The sequence below is a fragment of the Hippoglossus hippoglossus genome, chromosome 24 (assembly GCF_009819705.1).
Source record: "Hippoglossus hippoglossus isolate fHipHip1 chromosome 24, fHipHip1.pri, whole genome shotgun sequence".
NCBI classification, from domain to species: domain Eukaryota; kingdom Metazoa; phylum Chordata; class Actinopteri; order Pleuronectiformes; family Pleuronectidae; genus Hippoglossus; species Hippoglossus hippoglossus.
In genome coordinates this window covers 8,191,463-8,213,444 of record NC_047174.1, presented here as the reverse complement: position 1 = coordinate 8,213,444, position 21,982 = coordinate 8,191,463, and the positions used below count along the sequence as shown (strand labels likewise).

General features: G+C 42.6%; 1 protein-coding gene across 6 annotated transcripts in view; it reads right to left on the bottom strand.

Moving 5' to 3' along the window:
- stxbp5a (syntaxin binding protein 5a (tomosyn)) overlaps positions 1 to 21,982 on the bottom strand; it is an 88,836-nt gene that overhangs the window by 21,717 nt on the left and 45,137 nt on the right. For all 6 annotated transcript variants that reach the window (XM_034579265.1, XM_034579266.1, XM_034579267.1 and 3 more), the window contains exons 7-11: positions 15,107 to 15,170; positions 13,757 to 13,840; positions 4,110 to 4,233; positions 2,400 to 2,478; positions 1,568 to 1,722 (exon numbers count right to left, since the gene is read on the bottom strand). In XM_034579265.1, coding sequence (XP_034435156.1) covers positions 1,568 to 1,722; positions 2,400 to 2,478; positions 4,110 to 4,233; positions 13,757 to 13,840; positions 15,107 to 15,170 — 506 coding nt within the window. The remainder of the gene's footprint in view (positions 1 to 1,567; positions 1,723 to 2,399; positions 2,479 to 4,109; positions 4,234 to 13,756; positions 13,841 to 15,106; positions 15,171 to 21,982) is intronic.

The window sequence follows — 21,982 nt, the reverse complement described above, 5'->3', positions numbered from 1 at the left end:
GTAAATGCTAATAAGGAATCCAGGAATCTGACAAACAGAAGATTTTTAGAGAATATATGCAGCGGCTGCTCCAGTTTTTTGCTGAGAAACATTTAACCGCAGCAGCTGGAGGTTAAACTCCTTGCTAAAGGGCACCTCCCTCATCTATGGGAATAGAGATCAAGACAAGGCTGCATCTCTAACCTCAACTCGCCTGCTGCCCTGAGGCCATGTCCACCGCAGTAATGAAGCACAGGTCTCTGCATTATGTATACACAGCAGCTCCCATCCCCCTGTTTTGGGGGATATTTGATTTGGAAAAAGCATCGCGCGCACACACTAACATTTAGTTATGTCCTGTTTGAGTGGATGTGGATGAGTGGCAGGTCTCAGACTGTCACCAAGGTTAAAGCTCTTTGACAATTCTCGTCACATCTCGGCCGCCTCGCTCCTCTTTACTTCCCCGGTGCTGGTCGACAGGGGATTTCACATTCTGCTGTGAATCAACGTCCGACCACTGTCGCCACGTCCGTCTGCGCTGGGATTTAGGAGCTGGGAATAGCAACTATAATTACGGCCACTTTCAAGGCTGATTAAGCTAAAGACACAAACAAATTACAAATCTAATCAAACACTTGTTTTTAAATTACGAGGAGAGAAAAAGAAAAAAGGATGTAGATGACAAGAAAAAACAAAACAAGGAACGGAAAGATGCCATAAAGTCGAATAGCCCGGAAGGAAATTATTGGATGATAATTCTCTGTGGATTTGTTGCCATTAGTGACCTCTTTCATAAAGGGTTAGTTATGTGAGTTATATGATCCACTGAACATATATACAATTTTGACTATAGTAGATTTAAGCTTTAAAAATACAGACTTTAAGTAACTAAACTTTATTTCTAACAAGGCAGGAACAGCTTATATTTATTATAGGTTATATTAAGTTTGCAATGAGAAACTTTTAAACTTTGTCTTTGTCACTGTTGTTTTCCCACTGAAGCACTGGTGTCTATATACTGCAGCATCATCTGCAGCCCCATCATCAAGGATTACACATTATAACTGCTTTACTCAGCCAGACGTGTATTGTGTAATCCACAGACCCAGGAATGTCCATTACCAGATGAAATCCGCCAGTGGTGACATAAGTTTGCCAGTGTAATGATGAAGTCACCATTGTTACATAACTCGCTAATCCTTCCTGTGGCTGTATATGTGCCAGATAACGCTGCACCAGAGTGTACGTACTGGATTTCAGACGCACAGGATCCTGCACCAATTCATCTCCACGCTGTTGACTTCTCCATACAGGAAATAAGATCATAATTTCATTCATATGGAAGGATACCGTGTACAAAAAGATGAAATGAAAATCTAATATTCTGCGTCGGATAATGAAAACGAAATCGGATCCTTCCCCCTTGGGAAATTTCATATTTATTACAGAAACACACAAACACAAGAGGAAGCAATCCAACATAATTAAACACCAGATAGGTGTGTGTTGGCGTATGCGTGCATGTGTGTGTTTTTCCATGGATATGATGACAATTTCCGCATAAACGTAATACTCAAGACATGCTCACCATTAGGGTATGGTGTCTCACAGAGTGTGAGGAAATCTACTATGGGATAGTCCATCTCCAGCACAGCCGTACTCTTTCCGTGCATTACCGTCAGACATGGCCGCCGGCCCACCGTGTCGTAGGACAGCCCACCAGACAGGATTATGAAGGGTTCCCTGGAAAGAACACACGCATGTGCATAATACCATTACATAAAGGGCTTTGATACACTGGCCTTATATCTAAGAGGATAGATTAAACAGCAGGTCAACATAATGACAATACGGATTTGCCTTATGCTATGTTACCAGTTACCAGATGAGTTAATCTGACTACATATGAACTTAACTGTAACTGGAGAGAACACTTTGAGTTGTCTGGATACACAAAAATAATAACAGCAAATAATAGCAAAACAAGTCTAAATTCTTTTCCAGAATAGTATTTAATATTATATTAACACATATTAATGATAATAATCATCATAATCATAACTTTATTTATATGGCACTTTTCAATACAGGTAACCAAGTGCTTTAAACAAACAATATGAAACTCAAAAACAATCAGAGTAAAAGTAATAATAATAATAAAGAGACAGGAAATAAAAGCCATAGACATCATATAAGAAAAGTCTTTTATAAAGAAGTGAGATAAAACAGATCTGCAGGTCACATACAAAGCAAATAACATCCTAATGATTGAGACTAAAAAAAAGCCTGTTGTTTCTGTTGGAATGATAAAAGACTGAGTTGTGAGTCATTGTCTACGGCACATGCACAACATGCAGGGAATATCAGGGTGTGTGTGTGTGTGGTTGTGCGTGTGTGTGCGAGAGCATGAGAGACCGTACCCATTTCTTGTGGTTTTGTACTCCACTTTGAGAATGGGTTTACAAGGCTCTGGCTTCTTCCCGTCCTTGGGCTGTTTTCCTAAAAATAGCACAAACAGAAGTTACTTGAGTTTTGCCAGTTCGCTCCCGCTTCACCTCCTCTTGTTTATCCTGTCATCCAATTTCTTTCTTTCTTTCTTTCTTTCTTTTGGACTCCCCACCACCAGAAGCGTCACTTTAAATGCAGCTCTGAAGTAGTGGCATGGACAATAATAATAAAAAAGGCCTATTCAAAGACAAAAGCAGGGGCAGGAACATTTATTTTTGGATCATTATTTACAAAAATCCATCTCCTCGCACCTCAAAGGCATTCCTGCGAGGGGAATTCGCACATCCATCATGCGCGCGTGTCTGCCGACGCACATTCTTGTAACAGAATGCACAATAAGAGGCTGAATATATCCGAACTATTACCGACAAGCCAAACTGGGCCCCGAGGCAGGTTGTACAAGGCAGGTCTGTGTAATAAACAACAACTTTGAATAACTACATCTAAATAACAGATATCTGAAAAGACAATTAAAGGAGGACTTATAAGCCTTACTTAAACCTGTCAAAGGAATTTGCATAATTGCCCATTAAATACCAAACTAATTATGCATGCAGCAGTGGGAGAAACAACTAATTAAAAAAAAAAAGCTTGTGTGGTGAAATCCTCTCTGCAATCCCATACACACAAACCCAGGTTGAGAAAGTGTTAGAAGTTTTTCCCTTCTCTTTGTTCCCCTCTCTGACTCCCTCACTCTCTTTGTCCATTCGTCGCTCTCACACTTCCTCTCTATTTTCCTTCCAGGTCCTTCATCTGGGTGAGCTGTCAAAGTGCTCGCCGGGATGAGTAGTTGTGTGGGGCGGGGGGGGGACGCAGAGGAGTGTGGATTAAAATACATCTTCAAAAGAGCAGACTTGCTTTCTGCAGGAAATAAACAGAGCACCGGCACTAATGTGTGTGTGTGTGTGTGTGTGTGTGTGTGTGTGTGTGTGTGTGTGTGTGTGTGTGTGTGTGTGTGTGTGTGTGTGTGTGTGTGTGTGTGTGTGTGTGTGTGTGTGTGTGTGTGTGTGTGTGTGTGTGCGCGCACGCAGACGCAGAGCAAACAGAGGCAGGACATAATTGAACTGACAATAATCCTCTGACTGAAATGAGGAAACGATGAGGGAGCCGTGTGTGGCGAGACTTTTGAGGGATGGCTACGCTGAATATAGAGCGGGTCGTGTGACTCGCAGAGGTCGCTGCTGTGACGGATTTCTAAAACTCGCACTGTAATAGTCGTGTTAGTCGCCCAAGTAATCAGACAAGGCAGAAGCCAGTTTGAATTTCATGACAAAGGAAAAGATGCATCTAACATCCAAGTATTTCTCAAGTATATATCAGCAGATATATTCCGATTTTTTTTATTCCCAAATATTGGTATGAGCATGGGCCCCCAAATCCATATCAGTGGAGCTCTAATACAAAGCACCACTTCACCACTATCCCCTAGTTACTGAATTCAGAATGTAAAACGAAAGCTCTTCCTTCCCAGATTTCCCACCATGCAACACTTTATGTAAACGCAGCGCAGCATCTGTTGTACAGGAAGCAACACACGAGCGAATGGGGTTGTAGTTGTCATGACACACCCCTGTGTTTGTGTACGAGTGAGTGTTTGTGTGTGTGTGCGACCAGCTCCTTACCGTGTGGGGTGATTGTCTGTATGGGTTTGCCCTGGCCTCTGAGGTTCCATATGGTCAGAGTTCCATCCGAGTGACTGCAAATGAACTGCTTGCCCTCGTGATGCCAGGCAACTGAGTGGATCGCCTAGGAAATGACAGGAAGGAAGCAGGAGGGAGGGAGTGGGTCAGTGGTTCAGCGGGATGAAGCATCGTGTGCCACCATCTCCCTTTCGCTACAGGTTTGTTGTATCGCCGCAGCCATACGGCCCATGGTGTTCATATGTGGGTTAAACGCCCGTGATTCTGCATTACATAGACTCCAACAGATGGTGAAAGTGAGAAAAAAGGAGCCTGGCCCCTGACATCACTGCACTTCCTGTGGCATAAATGCATATATTAGAAGAAACCTTTATATGACCCATTTACTGGGAGTAGAATGGATTGGTCATTTATCCAGAGATGCAAAAAGAAAGGTTTAATTAGCATGCTTTAACATTAAATTCAATTCTATTGAAAAAAGATTCCTATTAACTCAAAAGGAGGAAAAAAAGTCAGCAAACACAGTTGATGTGATGCATTCAGGTTCATCTGGTGTCATTTGGAGGCATGGATTTAAAATGCTAATTATTAATTAAGGGCAATATAAAGAATTCATTGGGTCTCGGTTCAACTCAAAAAGAAGAAGAGAAGTAGAGGAAAGTAAAATAAAAGTATAAGGTTGAGAGTAAGGTGTTGGAAAGGACGTAACGATACGTATCACGATACATGGATTACGATATGATACATCAGGTTGTATACTGTATGATACAATACGATACATATCGCAATAAATTAAGATACGATGCATCTCACTATATAATTGCGATAAGAAACAATACTATACATGTAACAATATATTGAGATACAATACAATACGGTAAATATTGCAATATTTAGTAATACGATATATGTAATACAATTTTTTCTTCCTGGAAATGTAAAAATAGAGCTGAAATTACAATTTGTTGTGTACCACCTTGATAGTCTAATATGTACATTAGCTGAAAACCTCTCAACTTGAGAGTTTGTCAACCAGATACATTTAGGAAATAAACAAGGAAGACAAAAACACAATTGAAGATTCAAAATAGGAAATAAAAATAAATGCAGTTATTAATGCAAACAGAGCTTTGGTGTCAGGTTTTCAAAACCAAGACAAAGCTGCAGGTGAGAAAAATTAGGAACCAAAAGAAGAAACTGATAAAGAGACGAGCCAAAAAAAAGACAATGTCCCCTCTGTCCTCTCATCTTCCCTCTCATCTCCCCGACCATCTGAAACAGTCCTGTTGCTGCTGTAAACCCGGCTCACGATGATTTATCTACTGACAAGCGATCGCTGAGAACACAAACACATCATGACCAAAGTATGCCAGTAAAGGGCAACCTTGCTTATTGATGCCCTTTTCATAGCTCGTTATTAAACCCGCCGAACGTTTTGACATTAAGTAAATACGATGACGTGCGCCAAAATCTGTGTGAAGCTCGCAACCCCACTTTCAAAGCATTTTTTTTTTTTTTTTTAACTACATCCCATCTCCAGGCCCCGGAGCTTTGTCAGGGAAAATGCTTTTTTTCTTTCAGAGACAATGATGGGGCACATTCTCCTAAAAGACGCCTAGAATGTGTTATACCCTTATTTTTGAGAAGCACTCTCTCCGTATTAGATTGTTTTGACAGTTGAGTGTTCCTCTAGTTGTTCCCGCCTTCCGCTGTTGTGGAATATCACACAGCCCTGACAACAGCTCCACTTATCGTTGAATTGTTAACTAGCGACAGGTTTTCCACGTCCTCGTCTCCCATCGCTCATCCGAAGTGAATGATAGCGTCGCCGCCGATGCCGACGTGAGCACACGGTCAGGTTGAGGCAATTTACTCTAATTGCACCCGCCGTTTATCGTGTGTATCAGTTTTGCCTTTGCTGTGTCATCAGTCATAATTGGCGCCGTGTGTCAGGCTCAGCTGAAGGTGCTGAATTTTCCAGAAAACAGCTAAACATGTGACACCAGTGTTCACCACAACACACCTAATCGTATCTGTCCCACAGTAAAGCGTTTATAGGTTTGGTGGGTAATGACGCCCATCTCTTGCTCGCTGGTAAAGTCTGTGATCCTTTACATTGTGGTTCTTGGCCAGATCTTAAACTCACAGAGGCGACGGTGGGGAATAGTTTGCATCCAACAAAGGAGAAAGAAAAAAAGAAAAAACAGCTCAGGTTTTCTGAGGTGCATGTTTTTGGATGCATGCCGTCTAGGTCTCATTATCCCAGTTCTCTCAGTGGGACTTCCTCCAGGTCACTGTTAGCTCGATGAGGCAGAGCTATGGTTATGTGACATCAAGCTGCAGCCGCACACGGACTCAAGTTGTCTCATTACGCAGTTAATGACTCATTCCCTCTCCCTCCCTTAAAGACACACAAATCGAACATGACTAAAGTTCTAAAAAGCTATCGTCCTTTCTCTGGCCGTGGAGTTTCCTGATGTCCTCTTTTGCGATGTTTGTTTCCTCGGAACTAATTAGAGGTGTGGTGAGTAATGGCTTAGGTGCCTTATTTAAGCTGGTGGGGGATGTGTGTCCTTTGTGGGAAAAGCAATGGGCTCTGTAGGACGCAGCCGTGGCCAAGAAGAGGAGATTGTTCGTCAATGATTTGTTGCCAGAAGTGATTCATCGGTGCGGAGTGCCAGTTGGTGTGGATGTGGTTTCCTCAGGTGTGCTGAATGCTTTGTTGAACAAATACGTGATTCTGTAAATGTTTTAGCATTCCACCTTCTATCCCACACCATGTAAGGTACACTTGTAAATAGACATATAGTGTATTCTCTGGGATCTTGGTCCACTGTCTGTGTTTGACGCTGTAGAGATGGGGACTAAGATATTTTCTTTATGAAACATCTAGCGGCTCAAACTTTTTCACACTTTAATGAGCAAGAGCCCTTATCCACCCAAACAGCGATGGGGCCGACGGGGAGAGACGGAGTTTCTAGAAATCTATCAAATGCATTGTTTACTGTGACAGTCCCAAGTGGGAACACTGTGCTGTGCTTAATGGGAAAATGAGCAGGCTAATTGAAACACATGGTGCTCATCATATCAAACAATACCAATTAAAAAGACTAATTTCATGATTTATTACATTAGGTCAGTTTCTCGCAGATTGGTCTTTGGGGGATGAAAACACTTATTAAGAGTCACAAGCATCAGCATCACACAAACACAAACTCACTACTGTATGGCAAACACAATACATAAACACAAACTGTGATTGGTAAAGGGAAACAGACAACTACATAAACATGCATATCATATCATAATTACCCGTAATTATAATCATTTCTGCCAGCATTGTGTCACATGAGGAACACAAAGACAGCGTCACCCCTTTAGACACACACATACACACACGTGGGCTCTCACAGCAAGGGTAACGCAAAACGCGAAAAAAAAAAAAAAAAAAAGCATTTGAGGGCAAAATCTTTCTGTTTTGGAACAGGAAATTTATTCTACTTCTGTTTTTGTGTTGTGCTCATTATATAAAACGTTGAACTTCAATTTACCAATCAAGACTTGTGCTACATTGAATAATGATGATGCACGTGCAAGAAAAGCAGTGTAAGAAATCATCTCAACTGAGAAAAGGATAAAGTGGATATTTGTATTTAGCTTAAAGCTGTGGCTAACTACAGCTATCAGACAAACAGCTTTATTATTATTATTGCCAATTAGCAAATCCATATGAAGATGAAAACATACATGCTAACGATTAGCTTCTTTATATTCCTTATATTCATTGGCATTAACCTCAAAGCACTAGTGTGTCTTCTGTGATTACATCCACAAAGTCGTCTTAATTACATTGTTGGAGAGACAGAAGGTTTTAGGTGTAGTCTACATTAGCTTGTGTCTCATTGACAGAAGGTGGTAAAAAGTTATGATTCTCCCTAGACACTATAAGTACGTAGTAAGTAGTTGGCAATCCAATCAATCAATCAATCAATTATTCTATTCGATGATCAATATTTAACCCTGCACAAAAGTATTGAACCCAGAGTGACTAACATTTCTAAAAATGAAATCAGCCATTATAGATCAGACACAGCAAAGAAAATGAGTCATGTGAGGTAATTTCTCAACAAATCTCGAATGCAAGAGGAGTGTGAGAATGTGTCTTCCTGATGGACAGAGCCCCGGAGACACAGACCATTACATAGATATTCTATTCACTAATGGATACTGCGCCAGACCTGCTAAATGACGCATCAGCTATGAATACTTAAGTCACATGTCTGTATTCTCAACAAGTCTTAGGGGGAAAGAAAAATATTTCCTAATGAAGCCAGACTCTGGTCCAATACAAATGAATTTGTATCATTTGCTTTTAATGTTATTAGGCAACCAGATGGTAATTTATGGCACACGAATACATCATAATTAAGTCAACTGAGCCGTCTGGCATTATACTGTATTGGCCTATAAGGGCGACATCACACTTTGGGAACTCGATTCAAAACGTGCTACTTATTGGTTTACAACAACTTGTTTTAAATCTGACTGAATCTGTATGATGCATTTAATGCTGTCAGGTTGTGTATTATGCATTTTGGTGTTAACATGTCGATAACACAAAGTCGAGAAAACTTGCTTGGAAATAAAGTAGTTAATATTTGTGGGAACTAGTTAACACTTTATTACTGTGTTACTATTTGCCTTTATCCACGTTTTACTGTGTTGGTGCATTTTTTATACACACGGTTGTATATTTATATGTGTGCAGAAACATTTGATGATCATCATATACTGGGCTAAATATGGCACAGACTGCTTTTATGAGTTTTCTGTGATTGAAGATGAGATGAATTGTTACAGATGACTTTGGGGATTTGAAGTTTAGCCGTTTGTTTTAAGCAGACAATAGAATAAATTGCTGAGTTTTAATTATGGGCCTATAATATTCATTTCGAGGGGGGGTGAAGAAGGAACTCCATTCTGTGTGCAATATCAGCCAGTCATCCGGGCTGGACTGTGATCAAGGTGTTGAGTCAGAGCGGAGCAGGGTGGGGGTGACGGATGCTCTCTGGCTAGCACTCACTGGAAGCCCATACTTCTCATCCACAGCTAATAATAGACAACCCACTGAAAGGCACAGTGAACGACGCGTTCCGTCGACTTTTTGAGAGCATGTGAAATCATACGTTTTATCGCCTGTGCTGTGAGAGTGAGCTCATCGTTGTCGGGTTAAGTTCCCTGATTTGCTGACTTGTCTGCAGGTTGACAGTGTCTATAACTAACAAAAGCTGCCTTTATCCGAGCCAAAACTATTTTATCAGTTCCCTTCTTGTGTGAATTATGCTTGCTGATATTCTGTGAGAAAGTTTTTTGCGAACATTTTTTACCAGCATGCCAGGAATACAGAATCAAGCATTACCCACAAAGTTATCACCGACTGCCTTGTTTCCACACATTTCCATCAGAACTAAAATATAGCTTAAGACATGCTTATTCTAAAAGTCTCAATTCATGTCTGCTGGCTTACTAAGCTGCTGAAAGGAAGAAGAGGAAAAGCTTCCTTGTTCATTTCAGTCAACAACTTTGATACTTTGCAGCAGGCTTCCAGGCAAATGGAGTTTGAATGAAAGCGCACAGCGGGGGGGAAAAAAAGAGCACGCAGCAGGAAACATATAGCTTCAGTGGATTTGATGTCTGGGAAAAAGTTATTTCACTGAGCAGCATTGTTTGAAGAGGCTTTACGGGGGTTTGCACAAATTCATGATGTCAGAGAATGACAACTAATTATTCTGATTGTACCAAGTCATCCATGCATTACGAATTTCTTATAATTAAACATATTTTATTGCAGTAAAGCAAAACATCGATATCATCACATCAACTTAGACACATGCTTCTATAGCAACGCACATTCAGCCTTCACCGTCTCGGTCATCGTTCCGGAGTGAGTCAGTAGATTTCAACACATATCTCATGAAGCTTTTACACAACTGACATTCCGTCACATAAACAGTGGTGTCCAAAGTGAAAACAACCTATTTGCACACCCTAAAGCATTGATGTCAAGTTTGTGGGGACAGAAATTTAGGGATTTCTGGCAAGAGACAAACAATTTGTTTCTGTATCTTGCCAGGCTTAGGTCAGCAAACCTTCATCAGATAAAAACAGTATTATCACCAAACATAAACACATCACTTAAGACCAACCAATCAGCAGAGGTCAGAACTATCTTTTTGCAATTCCTTAGACCAGGACTCATCAGTCTACTTACGGTTCAAGGACAAAGGATGTATTTTTTTTTTTAACCAGAGAAGACTTATGGTTTAAAAAAAGAGTGAAAGAATCCATCTTTGTCCCTGAACAGAGGAAGTGGTCTACAGCACCAACTATCAGCCACCTACAATGCAGGGGCAGTGTAATCAATACTTCAAGTGAGATGAAACATAAGAGACCATAGGAGGAAGATATTGCGAGTTCATAATTTGGATCACTGCCGTTCCAACGTCACCACGTTTGTTGTTGTCAGAAAGTCTCGACTCTGCACTGCCCTCTAGTGGATGTATCATTTTGTGTATGTAAAAGCAGCCTAATTGAGCCTCGAGCCTAACAAAGCCACCATCACTCTCTAGTCCATCTCATTTGTGTTGGTTACACCACGGTCCACTACAGAAACGTCATGGAGCGATTATAACAGCACTTGTGATGCAGCACAGCAGAACACAAGAATCGTCCTCAGGGCCGTTGGAGTCTGGTCTGGGACAAATTGAAACTTTAAAGATATCTGACAACCATCCGAAAAAAACATTTGGATAAATACAGTTTAAGCCAGGACCCCGACACATTCCAGGACAGAGGACAGAGCGGCCGCGTGTCGCAGGCTCTTTGGCCTCGTCAGTGTGAGCCATAAGAGCCATAATTGAGTGAAGTGAGGAGCAGTAGCCTCCCAAACCCCACCCCTACTCACTCCCCCCTGACCGCCTCCTAAATTCCAACCCACTCATGCACCAGTCTCTGGAGAGGTGTAACTGTAGGGGTTTGGAGAGATGAGATGAGCTCCCTTGGGAGATTCAACACTAGCGACTGTAATGCCCTGGGTGCAGCGAGAGGATATTAGCTTATCAGAGAGAGGGAAACGGAGCAAAGACACAGGGAAAGAGAGTTTGTTGCACACTGAGCGTACAAAGTGCTCTAATTTCTGCAGTCCTCTGTGACTCTTGTTATCTCAGCGTGCTTACAGCTCCACAGCGCTGCCAGTGAGGTGCGCACCAGAATAAGCGTTGAGATAATCTAATTATCTTACACATGTGGTCGGGCTCTGTGTCTGAGTACTACGCATGGCACTGTATGACCGTGCACACGATGACTGTGCGTGTGTTTGAGATTTCACACGTGCACTCACAGCCATTCGATTGGCTTGGTAAAACAAAGAATCTTGGGTTGTGACAGATCCGACTGCACCGAGTCTGTCACAAATCTATAATCAATTATAAAGCAGTCCAGATACAACTACATGTGGAAATAAGACATTGATTGCAAACACATCAGGTGAAAGAACAAACAGCTTGGACTATAGCCTGTGTACAAAGATGGACGACATGACAGCTGCCAAAATGTCTCAATCACCCACAAGAGGCTAGCTGCAGTATTGGTCATACGTGAAAGTCAAGGATTGTTTTAAATCAAAGATGGTTTCTGTCATTTTAGGTAGTTCTCATTATGATGTGTGCACAAGTGTTTGATTTATTTGTGCTTTAAAAACGGGATGAATCATCACGATTGACAGCCTAGACTGACTCAGGATCAGTCGAACGCGTGCATCAGCGGGAATTCGCAACCTCGGCTCCATGCCCCGATAGCTATTGCCAAAGTTCTGACTCAAAATGCACAAGATGGCAGCGTTTGTATCCCGGATATATTGGATTCATTTCTGGAAAGTGGGAGGAAGTGGGGGGGGGGGGGGGTCAAAACCATTCAAATAAATTAACTAATCCTAACCTGTTGAATTAAATTTTTCTCAGTTTTTAAAGGTACTCGATTTTATTACTTAAAAACTGAATTCAATTAATCTAAGGGTCAAGCCTCGACACCACAGCTCCATCCCCCAATCACTACTGTGCAGGCTTTGGCTCCCGATGACATCATCGGGGCAAGATGGCAGAGTTGGTATCCGGGATATTTCGGCTTCATTTCTGGACAGTGGGAGGACGATAAGACACGTCGTCCATCTTAATACAGGCTTTGGCTTTGACACTGATAAATATGGATGTGGCATGTAATGTATTGTGACAGGAAACACAGATTTAATCTAAACTCAGGACACTGTCTTGGTTTGACACATGCCAGGTCCAGAGGGAATCTGAGCAGCTCTGACACTGTCTACTTTTTATTGTTGTGTTTTCTTTTATTTATAGACGCACACACTGTAGCCTCTGGGGAAGCCAATAAAGCCTCATGACTCAGTGCTTTAAAAAGTGGACCTTTTGCAGAACCCAGCTGCCCTTTTTACAACCATAATATGCTAGAAAAAAAAAAATCTCCCAGCAACCTCACCTCAGCGACGTGTACCTGTGGCACTCTACAGGATAAATCATAAGAAAAGGTGCATTTAAACAAACTGTTCTCTGTTACTGACACCATTGTGAAAAATAAAAATTTCATTAGTCATTTAAGTGCCAACAAAATACACTGATTTCACGGGGTGAGTCATTTTATGGTTCCTACTTTCTAAAGCTAATGTTGAGGAATTATTTTTGATGAGCTTTTCAACTCTTCTCAGACATGAATATCTCATTTAAGCCATTTTAAGATATGAGCTTTGACGATTAGGTCTGAAAATGTTTCCACTGTTTGCCTTTTCACATACGAACAACAAAGCGGGAGCGTCTGCGTTTATGAGTAAACGTTTTTGAATTACGTTGTCATTCCAAGTTGACATCTTTGTCGGCAACTTCTACGAGTGTGACACCTCTTTTTCATACCGTAATAGTTTTGTTTTTTTACGTTTTGCATCCATTGCATGTTAGAAACACCCTCAACACGCCGACTTGCTTACTGTGGATTCTCAGGACAACATCCTGCTGTATTCTCACATGGGCTCACTAAGACATTTCAGCAGAGGGTTGGCCGGACAAACTCAGGAGAATAACCAAAGCAACTGACTCAGCGTTTTTGCACACAGCCCTCCTGGATAAATTCAGTGGGGAAAAAGCTTCGGTGAGTTTGCTTAAAATTGGCTGTAAAACACTAACAACACAATAGAGCTGGTATTTCCTATGATATCCTGTAAACCTCCACCCTACAGGAAGTAGTAAGTCCTGTTCCTTCCCAGTCAGCACTCTCTGTTTGAACTATCATCAGCTTTAACACCCAGGTGACAGAGGACACAGAGGTGTGTGTGTACACTACGTAAAAACAACTCAACGTGAGCCTTGTCATCTGCAGTAAACTCTCAAGCTCCGTTTTCTGTTCCAAGAATAAACTCTCTTACACACGCAACCGAATACAGATCAGCTCATGCATATGTGATTTAATTTCCAAGTTTCTGCATTAAAAGATACTCCGTAGATCAGAAGCGGCGAGAACGACCGAAAGCCACTCGAGAAGAAAGGAAATAGGGGAGATTTGCCTACCTCATCGTAAGTGTAGCGATAGTCGGCCTTCTTTGATTTCAGATCCCACATGACCACGATGCCAGACTCGAATCCAATTAAAAGCTGGAGAGGAAGAGCGACAGGCGAGTCAGTGCGATAGGTGGGAGAGATGACAGAAGGGAGATAGAATAGACCCCGTGATGGGCAGAGAAAGAGGTAATACATTTGACATTCAAACACAGCATGAAAGGAAGTCAGGTGCGAGTAGATGACACCGGCTCAGGGAGACACCTGCTCTCCTTGGCTCACAAGACATGATAATGGAAAATGCAAAGAGATTTTTTTTTTTTTGGAGAACATGAAGTGTTTATTTACAGAGACAACATCTAATCTCTGTACTTTAAGAATCAGATATGTATGACTAAAGTAACGGGACATTCTGTTTTGAGCCTGGGAAATTACCATCTACTTCCGCCGAGGGGGGTTATGTCTCCAGCCGTCTGTTGGTTTGCTCCTCAGCAGAATTACTCAAAAACTACAGACTACTTGGTGGAAGGGACGGGACGCGGGCCAAGAAAGCATCCATTAATTTTGGAATGGATTCAGAAAAATGGTGCAAATGCAGAAGTTTTTTTATCACGGCACAATTTTTACCAATTTCCCAGGGAATAATTCATGGGTCTTGGTTGTTTTGTTGGTTTGTCGGCAGGACTACACAAAAACTACCAGGCAGATTTCTATAGGTAAACTCTACTAAAGCACTTTTATTGAAATAAACCTTTATGTTTAAATGTGATCTGTTGGAGACCATGTAACCAATCATTTTTATTATGACCTGAAAGGATTCCAGTGGAGTTTTTGTCAGTTATTAACACTATGGAGATTTCTTAACGAGTGTGTTGTTTGTTTGCATCGTGTACGTGTGGTTTCTTCTGCTGACTGAAAAAGGAAGCGTGGAACCCAGCAGTCCAGTTAACATGGATGTAAATGAGGTATGGAACCACTTTAAAAAAACAAGCTCAAATGTTTATGAGGGGAGTTTGTTCAACTTGAATGATACTGAAAACACATTTTGATGAGAAACACTGAATGTAAATATTACTTCAAGAAAACCTCCACAGGGAAATTAAGCATTGCAAAAAATGTCCTGCTACACATTTCATTCACGTTCGCTGATGAAATCCTTGACTCCTCAAGTAAGATTATGCTAAAAAACAGACTTAATCCTTGATCACAGACTCTGAAACACAGACACATCTAATCTCAAATAGGACTAAATGCTTTTGAAACCAGGGTGAGGATAACCTGTTTAATCTTGTGAATGCATATGCTGTGTATGATTGATACAGGAAGGAGATTAGTATTTAGTCAATGAAATTTAAGGTTTACCTTTCCCTCATCCATTGGGTTGTCACTTATATGGACGACAGGTCCGGGGTGAGCCTTGGAGGACCTTGAGAGACACAAAGATGAAGAGAGATCAACATAAAAAAAACGAGGCCATGGACGTACAGTTCTCTCACATCACATGGGGACAAAGAGAGGGTTAAGGTAGGATACAAGTGTCTTTGAACCTGAGGAAGGTCCACGAGGGAGGACAGAGCTGTCAATCACTCCAAGGCTCTAAAAGGCTGTTCAAAGACATAAGCTCACTGAAGGTTGTGATGGATGGCTCTGTCAGGCCAGGCGATCCCCAATGGCTGTGTGTGTGTGTGTGTGCGTGCGTGCGTGCGTGCGTGCTTGTCCGTGCAAGTGTCCATTTGCATGTCAGCAAAGAAGACAGCTCCAAATGCTCGGCTGCCCCCTCATCTCCCCCTTCCTGTCTGCGCTTTACCCTCCAGACAGCCTTATGTCAAATCTGCTCGCTGTGTGCCACGTGGCAGCGCAATTTACCTAACCTGCCCTGCCTTAAAGATATGATGCGGGCTGAGGAATGCAAGAGAAGGTCACAGCTTAAAGAAGAGTGACTGTTAGAGCCTGAAACACGAGGGGAGGAAGGGCGAGGGGGGTGTCTGACGAGGAGAGGAAGCGGAAGGCGCTGCAACCAAATGTAAGTAATGTAAAAAAGGAGGGAAGGCAAAAGTCCTTGTTCTGGCCTGTGTCTCAGCAGTGCAGAATTTTGTATTCATGCTATAGTCTGTCAGTGAAAGACAAGTATGAAAAGATGTGTACATGTCTCAATATGAAGAATATATTTGATGGAAATCCATAAAAATTTGAAGCCAATTGCTCAATTTACAGCAAACTGTGTGTGTGTGTGTGTGTGTGTGTGTGTGTGTGTGTGTGTGTGTGTGTGTGTGTGTGTGTGTGTGTGTGTGTGTGTGTGTGTGTGTGTGTGAATGTAGCAGGTAGTGGGCAGACAGTCAGTCAGTTGTCTCTATATTTAGCCTGTTAGAGCCTTATTACCTAAGCTCTGCTGCAGCTGGAGCTGTTGATTTATCTAATCCCCCTTCACTGCCTGTCTCCCAGCTAACAGCCGGCCACAGCAGCATGCACACACACACACACAGATACAGGCACACACACAGAGATACAGACACACACACACACACACACACACACACACACACACACACACACACACACACAGAGAGAGAGATACAGACAGACACACAGAGATACAGCCACACATTTGCATGACGGCACAATTAAGACACATCTTTAACACCGGAGCCCATTTGTAAAACACACGCCCATAACGAGTACCCTCTTGCTGCGTTGCAAAACACAACGTGATCGCATAAAAGCCCCTCTCTCCTGTCCCACATGGTTTATCTCCTTTTGTTCGCAGGAATTGAGACGCAGTGTTCTCAGCGATCCCCCGCGAGGCTCCGAAAACCAATCTGAATTTGTTAAAAAACCTGTTGTCGTACGGTAAATAAATCGGACATGAGCATATTCGCAAAGTCCACAAATGCACGTTCAGGTTTGGGAGATAAAGGAATCACCATAGCAACAGAGGCAGGACGGGCAGAGCACAGGCTCCCAAAAATCATCCACATACTCTGGCACAAACACACAAACCCACCCACACAAACACACACATCTTTGTACTTCTATGTTTGTGAGGACGTTAATTAACATAATGCATTCACTACCCGGTAACTCTAAGCATCACAACCAAACACCGGACAGCAACCTGTGTCTGAAACCTAACGCTATCCCAAACCCTGAAATCAATGCTTCACTGCCCTTTAAAGTTATGAGCACCTTTCCCTAAATGCCCTTATTCTGAAGGTCGTAAAATTGTAACTGGTCCTCACAAAGACAGAAGTACACACAGACACACACAAGCTGCCTGCTTAACTACTTCAACACGCTCCTGTAACCACACATTTCTGCCTGTATACTGCTATTAACTCTGCATTCTGCATACTGAGTGAAAAGGCCTTCAGGGACAGGAACATTTGGGTATGTGTGTTTATAAGTGCATGTGTTGTGTGCATGTTTGTCTCTCTCATTGCATCATTTGCAGTTTCATTCTTATCTTTCAGCTTTGGATTCAAGGTCTCGCATATCTCACACACACACACACACACACACACACACACACACACACACACACACACACACACACACACACACACACACACACACACACACACACACACACACACACACACACACACACACACACACACACACACACAGAGAGAGATAAACCAAAGGCCCAATGGAAAACATGAGGTTCATTCAGAAAGTCTGACTCTTTGACTCCTTCCATTTTTTGGTTATAAAGCTTTATTGCACCACATGAACAGTATGTTAAATATCTCCTAACCCAATGATGCATCAACTACATCAAAGGGAATGTACACATGCAATGTAAGCACACACACACGCAACATAATAGCATTTGTGTGTAAGCAATCAGAAGAGCGACACCTCATTGAATTTAAAAAACCTCGTCGGTGCTAGGACACACATACACACACACACACTTGACACTCATTGACATATTGCATTCCTTCGCCTCTTACTCTCACCTTTACCACAACTGCATGCCGAACTCCAGGGGGAGTCCTCAGGATATAGCTTTCAATTTCAACCCTAAACCTAATTCTGACCATGACTCAAAAACTAATTCTTAATAATAATTCTTAACCCTCAAAATAACAGGTATTCCGTCAGCATGCCTTATTTAAGGGCTTTACTACACACACACACACACACACACATAACGTGCACGGTGAAGTCCTGAACATCTGGTGTCACCACGGGTGACGCTCTCTCAGGCGGCAGAGGCGCAGTCACCATGTGTCACCGCAGCAACATGGTTTGAAAAACCTCTTATATACCACATGTGACCTCAGAAAACTCTACATGTGATTTTCAGTCCATGAAACTGCAAAAAGTCTTTATTAAACTGACCAAACCAGTGAGATCAGCTCTGACTGGGGCTTGACCAGGGGAGTCCCCCCTGCAGAGGCCACAGGTTATGACCCTGACTGCTACACTTCTCTCCCCCATTCTCTCTCCCATTTAACTCCTGCTATCCAGTCTATAAAAGCTAAATGCTCCTCGACAGACACTCGAAAAACAGCAAATCATTTTCCAAATCGGATGTTGATCAATTATTTGTTCTATCTCCTCACTGTGTTTGCACAATGCATAAGCAATATATCAATATTGAAAAATCAAGCTGTGATAGTTACTGATTTTGTTCATATCCCAGCCCCAACTGACGTGCCATTATTTTCAAAACTGTGACAAACAGTATGTGGCCGGAAAAACAGAGAATGTAACAGAGACAAAAATTAAGCGATGAAGTAGTTGCAAAGCAATACTTGGTAAACATGCAGCAGTTTTAGTTTTGGCGGGTTAAGTTTTGTACTGAACTGAACAAAACAGTCAGAACAAGCAAGAGATGGAACTTATTTAAAATTCAACACTGCAGTGAAGACTGAGGCCGGACCATATGAACAATAATATCTTTTACCAACACAAATCCTTGCACTGAGCAAAAATGATTTCAACATCAAACTTGTAATTTGTCATTCCTCCCCTCGAAGGACATGGGTGTTTTGAATGAAAGCTGTGTCCCCTATAGGGAAGTTGACTGTTGGCTGACCCCTGGAGTCACTGCGGTGAATGGCCTACAGGACACTGGATGCTGAAGGATACTCGGACCCTTCCCTGATGTGCTGCACCAGCTGATGAACCCACACGTGCTTAAATCCACATTATGCAGGAACATACTTAGATGCAAACAAAGTATTTACAGTAGCTTCAGGGTCCTGAGTGGGAGAGCGGGAGAACATGAAAGAGGTCAGAACAGGAGAGGCCTCTGGGCGCACGTATTCACATGAACTATGTGTCATAGTGAGCCGTTAACATTTCACCACTCCTGTCCCACTTCCTCCTCGCCTCTCTGTACCCAGTGACCATCAAGCTGCATCAAATCAAAACGCACACAAAGACGCAACCAAACACATGCTGCCAGCTACACACACACATTAACATGCATATACGGAACCCTGCATACATGCCGACAATCATGTAAACACAGGCAGATTTACATGTGGCCCTGCTGCAGTGCCCTTAATGTGTACAGCACTGAGTGAACTTTAGTGCCATGTAATTACTGCAGGATGTGTGTGTGAGTCTTTTCAGTACAGTGAGAGGGAACAGAGGTGTGAGTCACACACACACAGAGCAATTGGCCAGGCCAGGGCAGGCCCGGGGCCACTGGCACGGCTTCTGCAGCTCGTCTCCAAATAGCAGGGCCCGAGGGAAGATGACCCCCGAGCTCGCCACATCCTAGCTTCATTACAACAATCGCAACAGAGGAGAGGTGTAGCTGGCAGGGCTTTAGGTACAGTCTTCAAATAATGCTTTCACTCGCACTTTACAGTATGGAGCTGACAATAGTACTAATGAGAATTCCTGCAATGGGTTCATTCATTTGAGAAAAAGCAACCCACTGTTGCGCTTGATAAAAATAAATCATTTTTTACGGATACATTTTCTGTCGCCCGACTAATCGGTACAGCTCTTATTGCTGTGAATTTATAACGAGTGCTAGCTTCACCTGACAAGCAGACAAGATGACAAGCAGGCGTTAGAGGAGAACAATGGCGGAGGAAGGGTCGGCACCCTCCTGACCCTTCACAGCTGGCACAGGAGAACAAGAGAGCAACCCCACACCTCTCTGATCTGCATCAAACCACAGAGACCCTCTCATACACTCACACACAGACATGCAAACTGAGAGCATCTGCAACAAACCCCTGGAACCGCCGCCGTCTTCAAAACATAATAATATTGCACAGAATGGCCGCGCGAGCGATTGAGGCGGAACCTCATTTCCTCAGACTAATTGTGCAGAGCTACGGTTTGGATGGAAACAACGTCGTGTCAAAGAAAGTTGTGGTGGCTTAACAAAGCTGTTAGGGGTGGCAGAGCACGATGTGAGGACAGATGATGGGCGCGTTTCTACAGAGAGTAATTATTGTTATGGGTGGCCTGCAGGAACTGACGAGAGAGCAAAGAGAGGAGCAGATGTATCTGTAAAGCCGTTTCCAGACATGAATTATACAGACTTTCTCTTTCACGTATGAAGAAAGCAGCAGAGCGATTCTCCAGCTCAGACACATTCACAACAGGAAAAGGTCCGGAACAATCAGGTGAGGGGTGGCTCATGGGTAGATCACTGCGGAAATCACGTGTTTTTCAATGGCGCCGGCCCATTGTCGCCAAAATCTCTGGAATCTAAAGGACATCCTCTATCAATGGCGTCTTCTACATGTATGACACCTCTTTTTCATTGTATTGTTTTGGGACGTTTTGCATCTGCCACGTGTTTGAAACATCCACTTGCCCAGACAATATCCATAGCCTCATTCGGACAGCGTCCTGAGTTTTAACTAGGACCCTCTGACTGATTTCTGCTCTCACAAACAGCCCCTCCAGATAATTTCAGGAGAACGTCAGGAGTTCAGTGCATGTCTGAAAGCAGCGTCACAAAACAGAAAATATTGGGAGGGTGAGAAAGGCAGAGGGTGAATGTGCAGGTCAATGTTGTACGAAAGTAACATTAGCCATAAAAAAATATAACTGGTATCCTTTATTGTTTTGAAAGTGCATGTCACTGGATTATTGCAAATATAAATGGAAATTTTGACTTTTATTATCTCGGACAGGCAACACGCTGAATGTTTAGAGGACGGAGGCTGTTTAAAGTCCCACTTACAGACTGTCTGACCTTTAGTTTGATGCGAAAGTGGCACAATGTTCAATTTCTAATTCCGAGGAAAACTCCAGCGTTTTAGATAAGGCTGCTTTTTAGCAACGTCCAGGCTGATGTGGCCAAAGGGGATTTGTCATCAGAGCAGAAAGTAGACAAGTTAAAGTGTGATTCCCACTGACGGCTTTTGTCTGCAACTGGCCTGGATACAACCAGTCACTCAGGTGTGAGAGCTTCTTGGTTTCTGGTTCATTTGTGACAATCTAACAAGATTACTTCTCTACTGGCAATAGGAAAGGAGTCATTCCCCTTTTTTAGTGGGTAATCGTCGTTTAAAAAACCTGCTTTTACCTACTAATTTTGGTGTAAGAGAGCTACATCTTACTGCTGCATCGGTGCAAAGATGCGGTCCATTAATTCAAGATGCGTCTGCCAATTAATTTATTATTCCCAGTGTTTTTGAATGCACCAGATGTTCCTATAACCCGATGGTAGAAGTTTGCTTTTTTCACTTTTTTCTAACTTTTCTAACCTTTGGATATGTTGGAACAACGTGTGGGTGGTCGTGGTTAAAAACACTTTAAAAAGGAGAGAAACGTACTGTAAAGGCGAAGGAGAAAAAAAGGAGAGATTAGAATTACACCAAAAAAAGTAAAAGTTATTGCTCGTCCTTGTCAGGAAGAACCTCAGTATCGACCTTCTGATCTTATCTATCCTCCATCTCATCATTATCACTGCTTACCTTCCTCCTCTGCCCTCTTTTTTTCTTTAATTGGAAACCTCTCTCTTCGTCCTACACTCATCTGCACGTCTCCTTCCTTCCCCAAACCGTCTCCCGCTCTGCCCTCTGTTACCTGCATTTATCCTTCTGTCACCGCTCTGTTCCTCTCCTCCATCACACATCCTCTCTGCATGTCCTTTTCCCAAGGCGGAAAAAGCACCGTCTCATCCGACCCACTCCTCTCTGTCATACTCCCCTTCTCCTCCTCCTTCTCTTCCTCCCTCTCTCCCACCGCTCACTCTCGACTTTCCTTCCCTGCAGCCCTGTCGACGAGACGAGACGTCTGTGTGTGCCATAC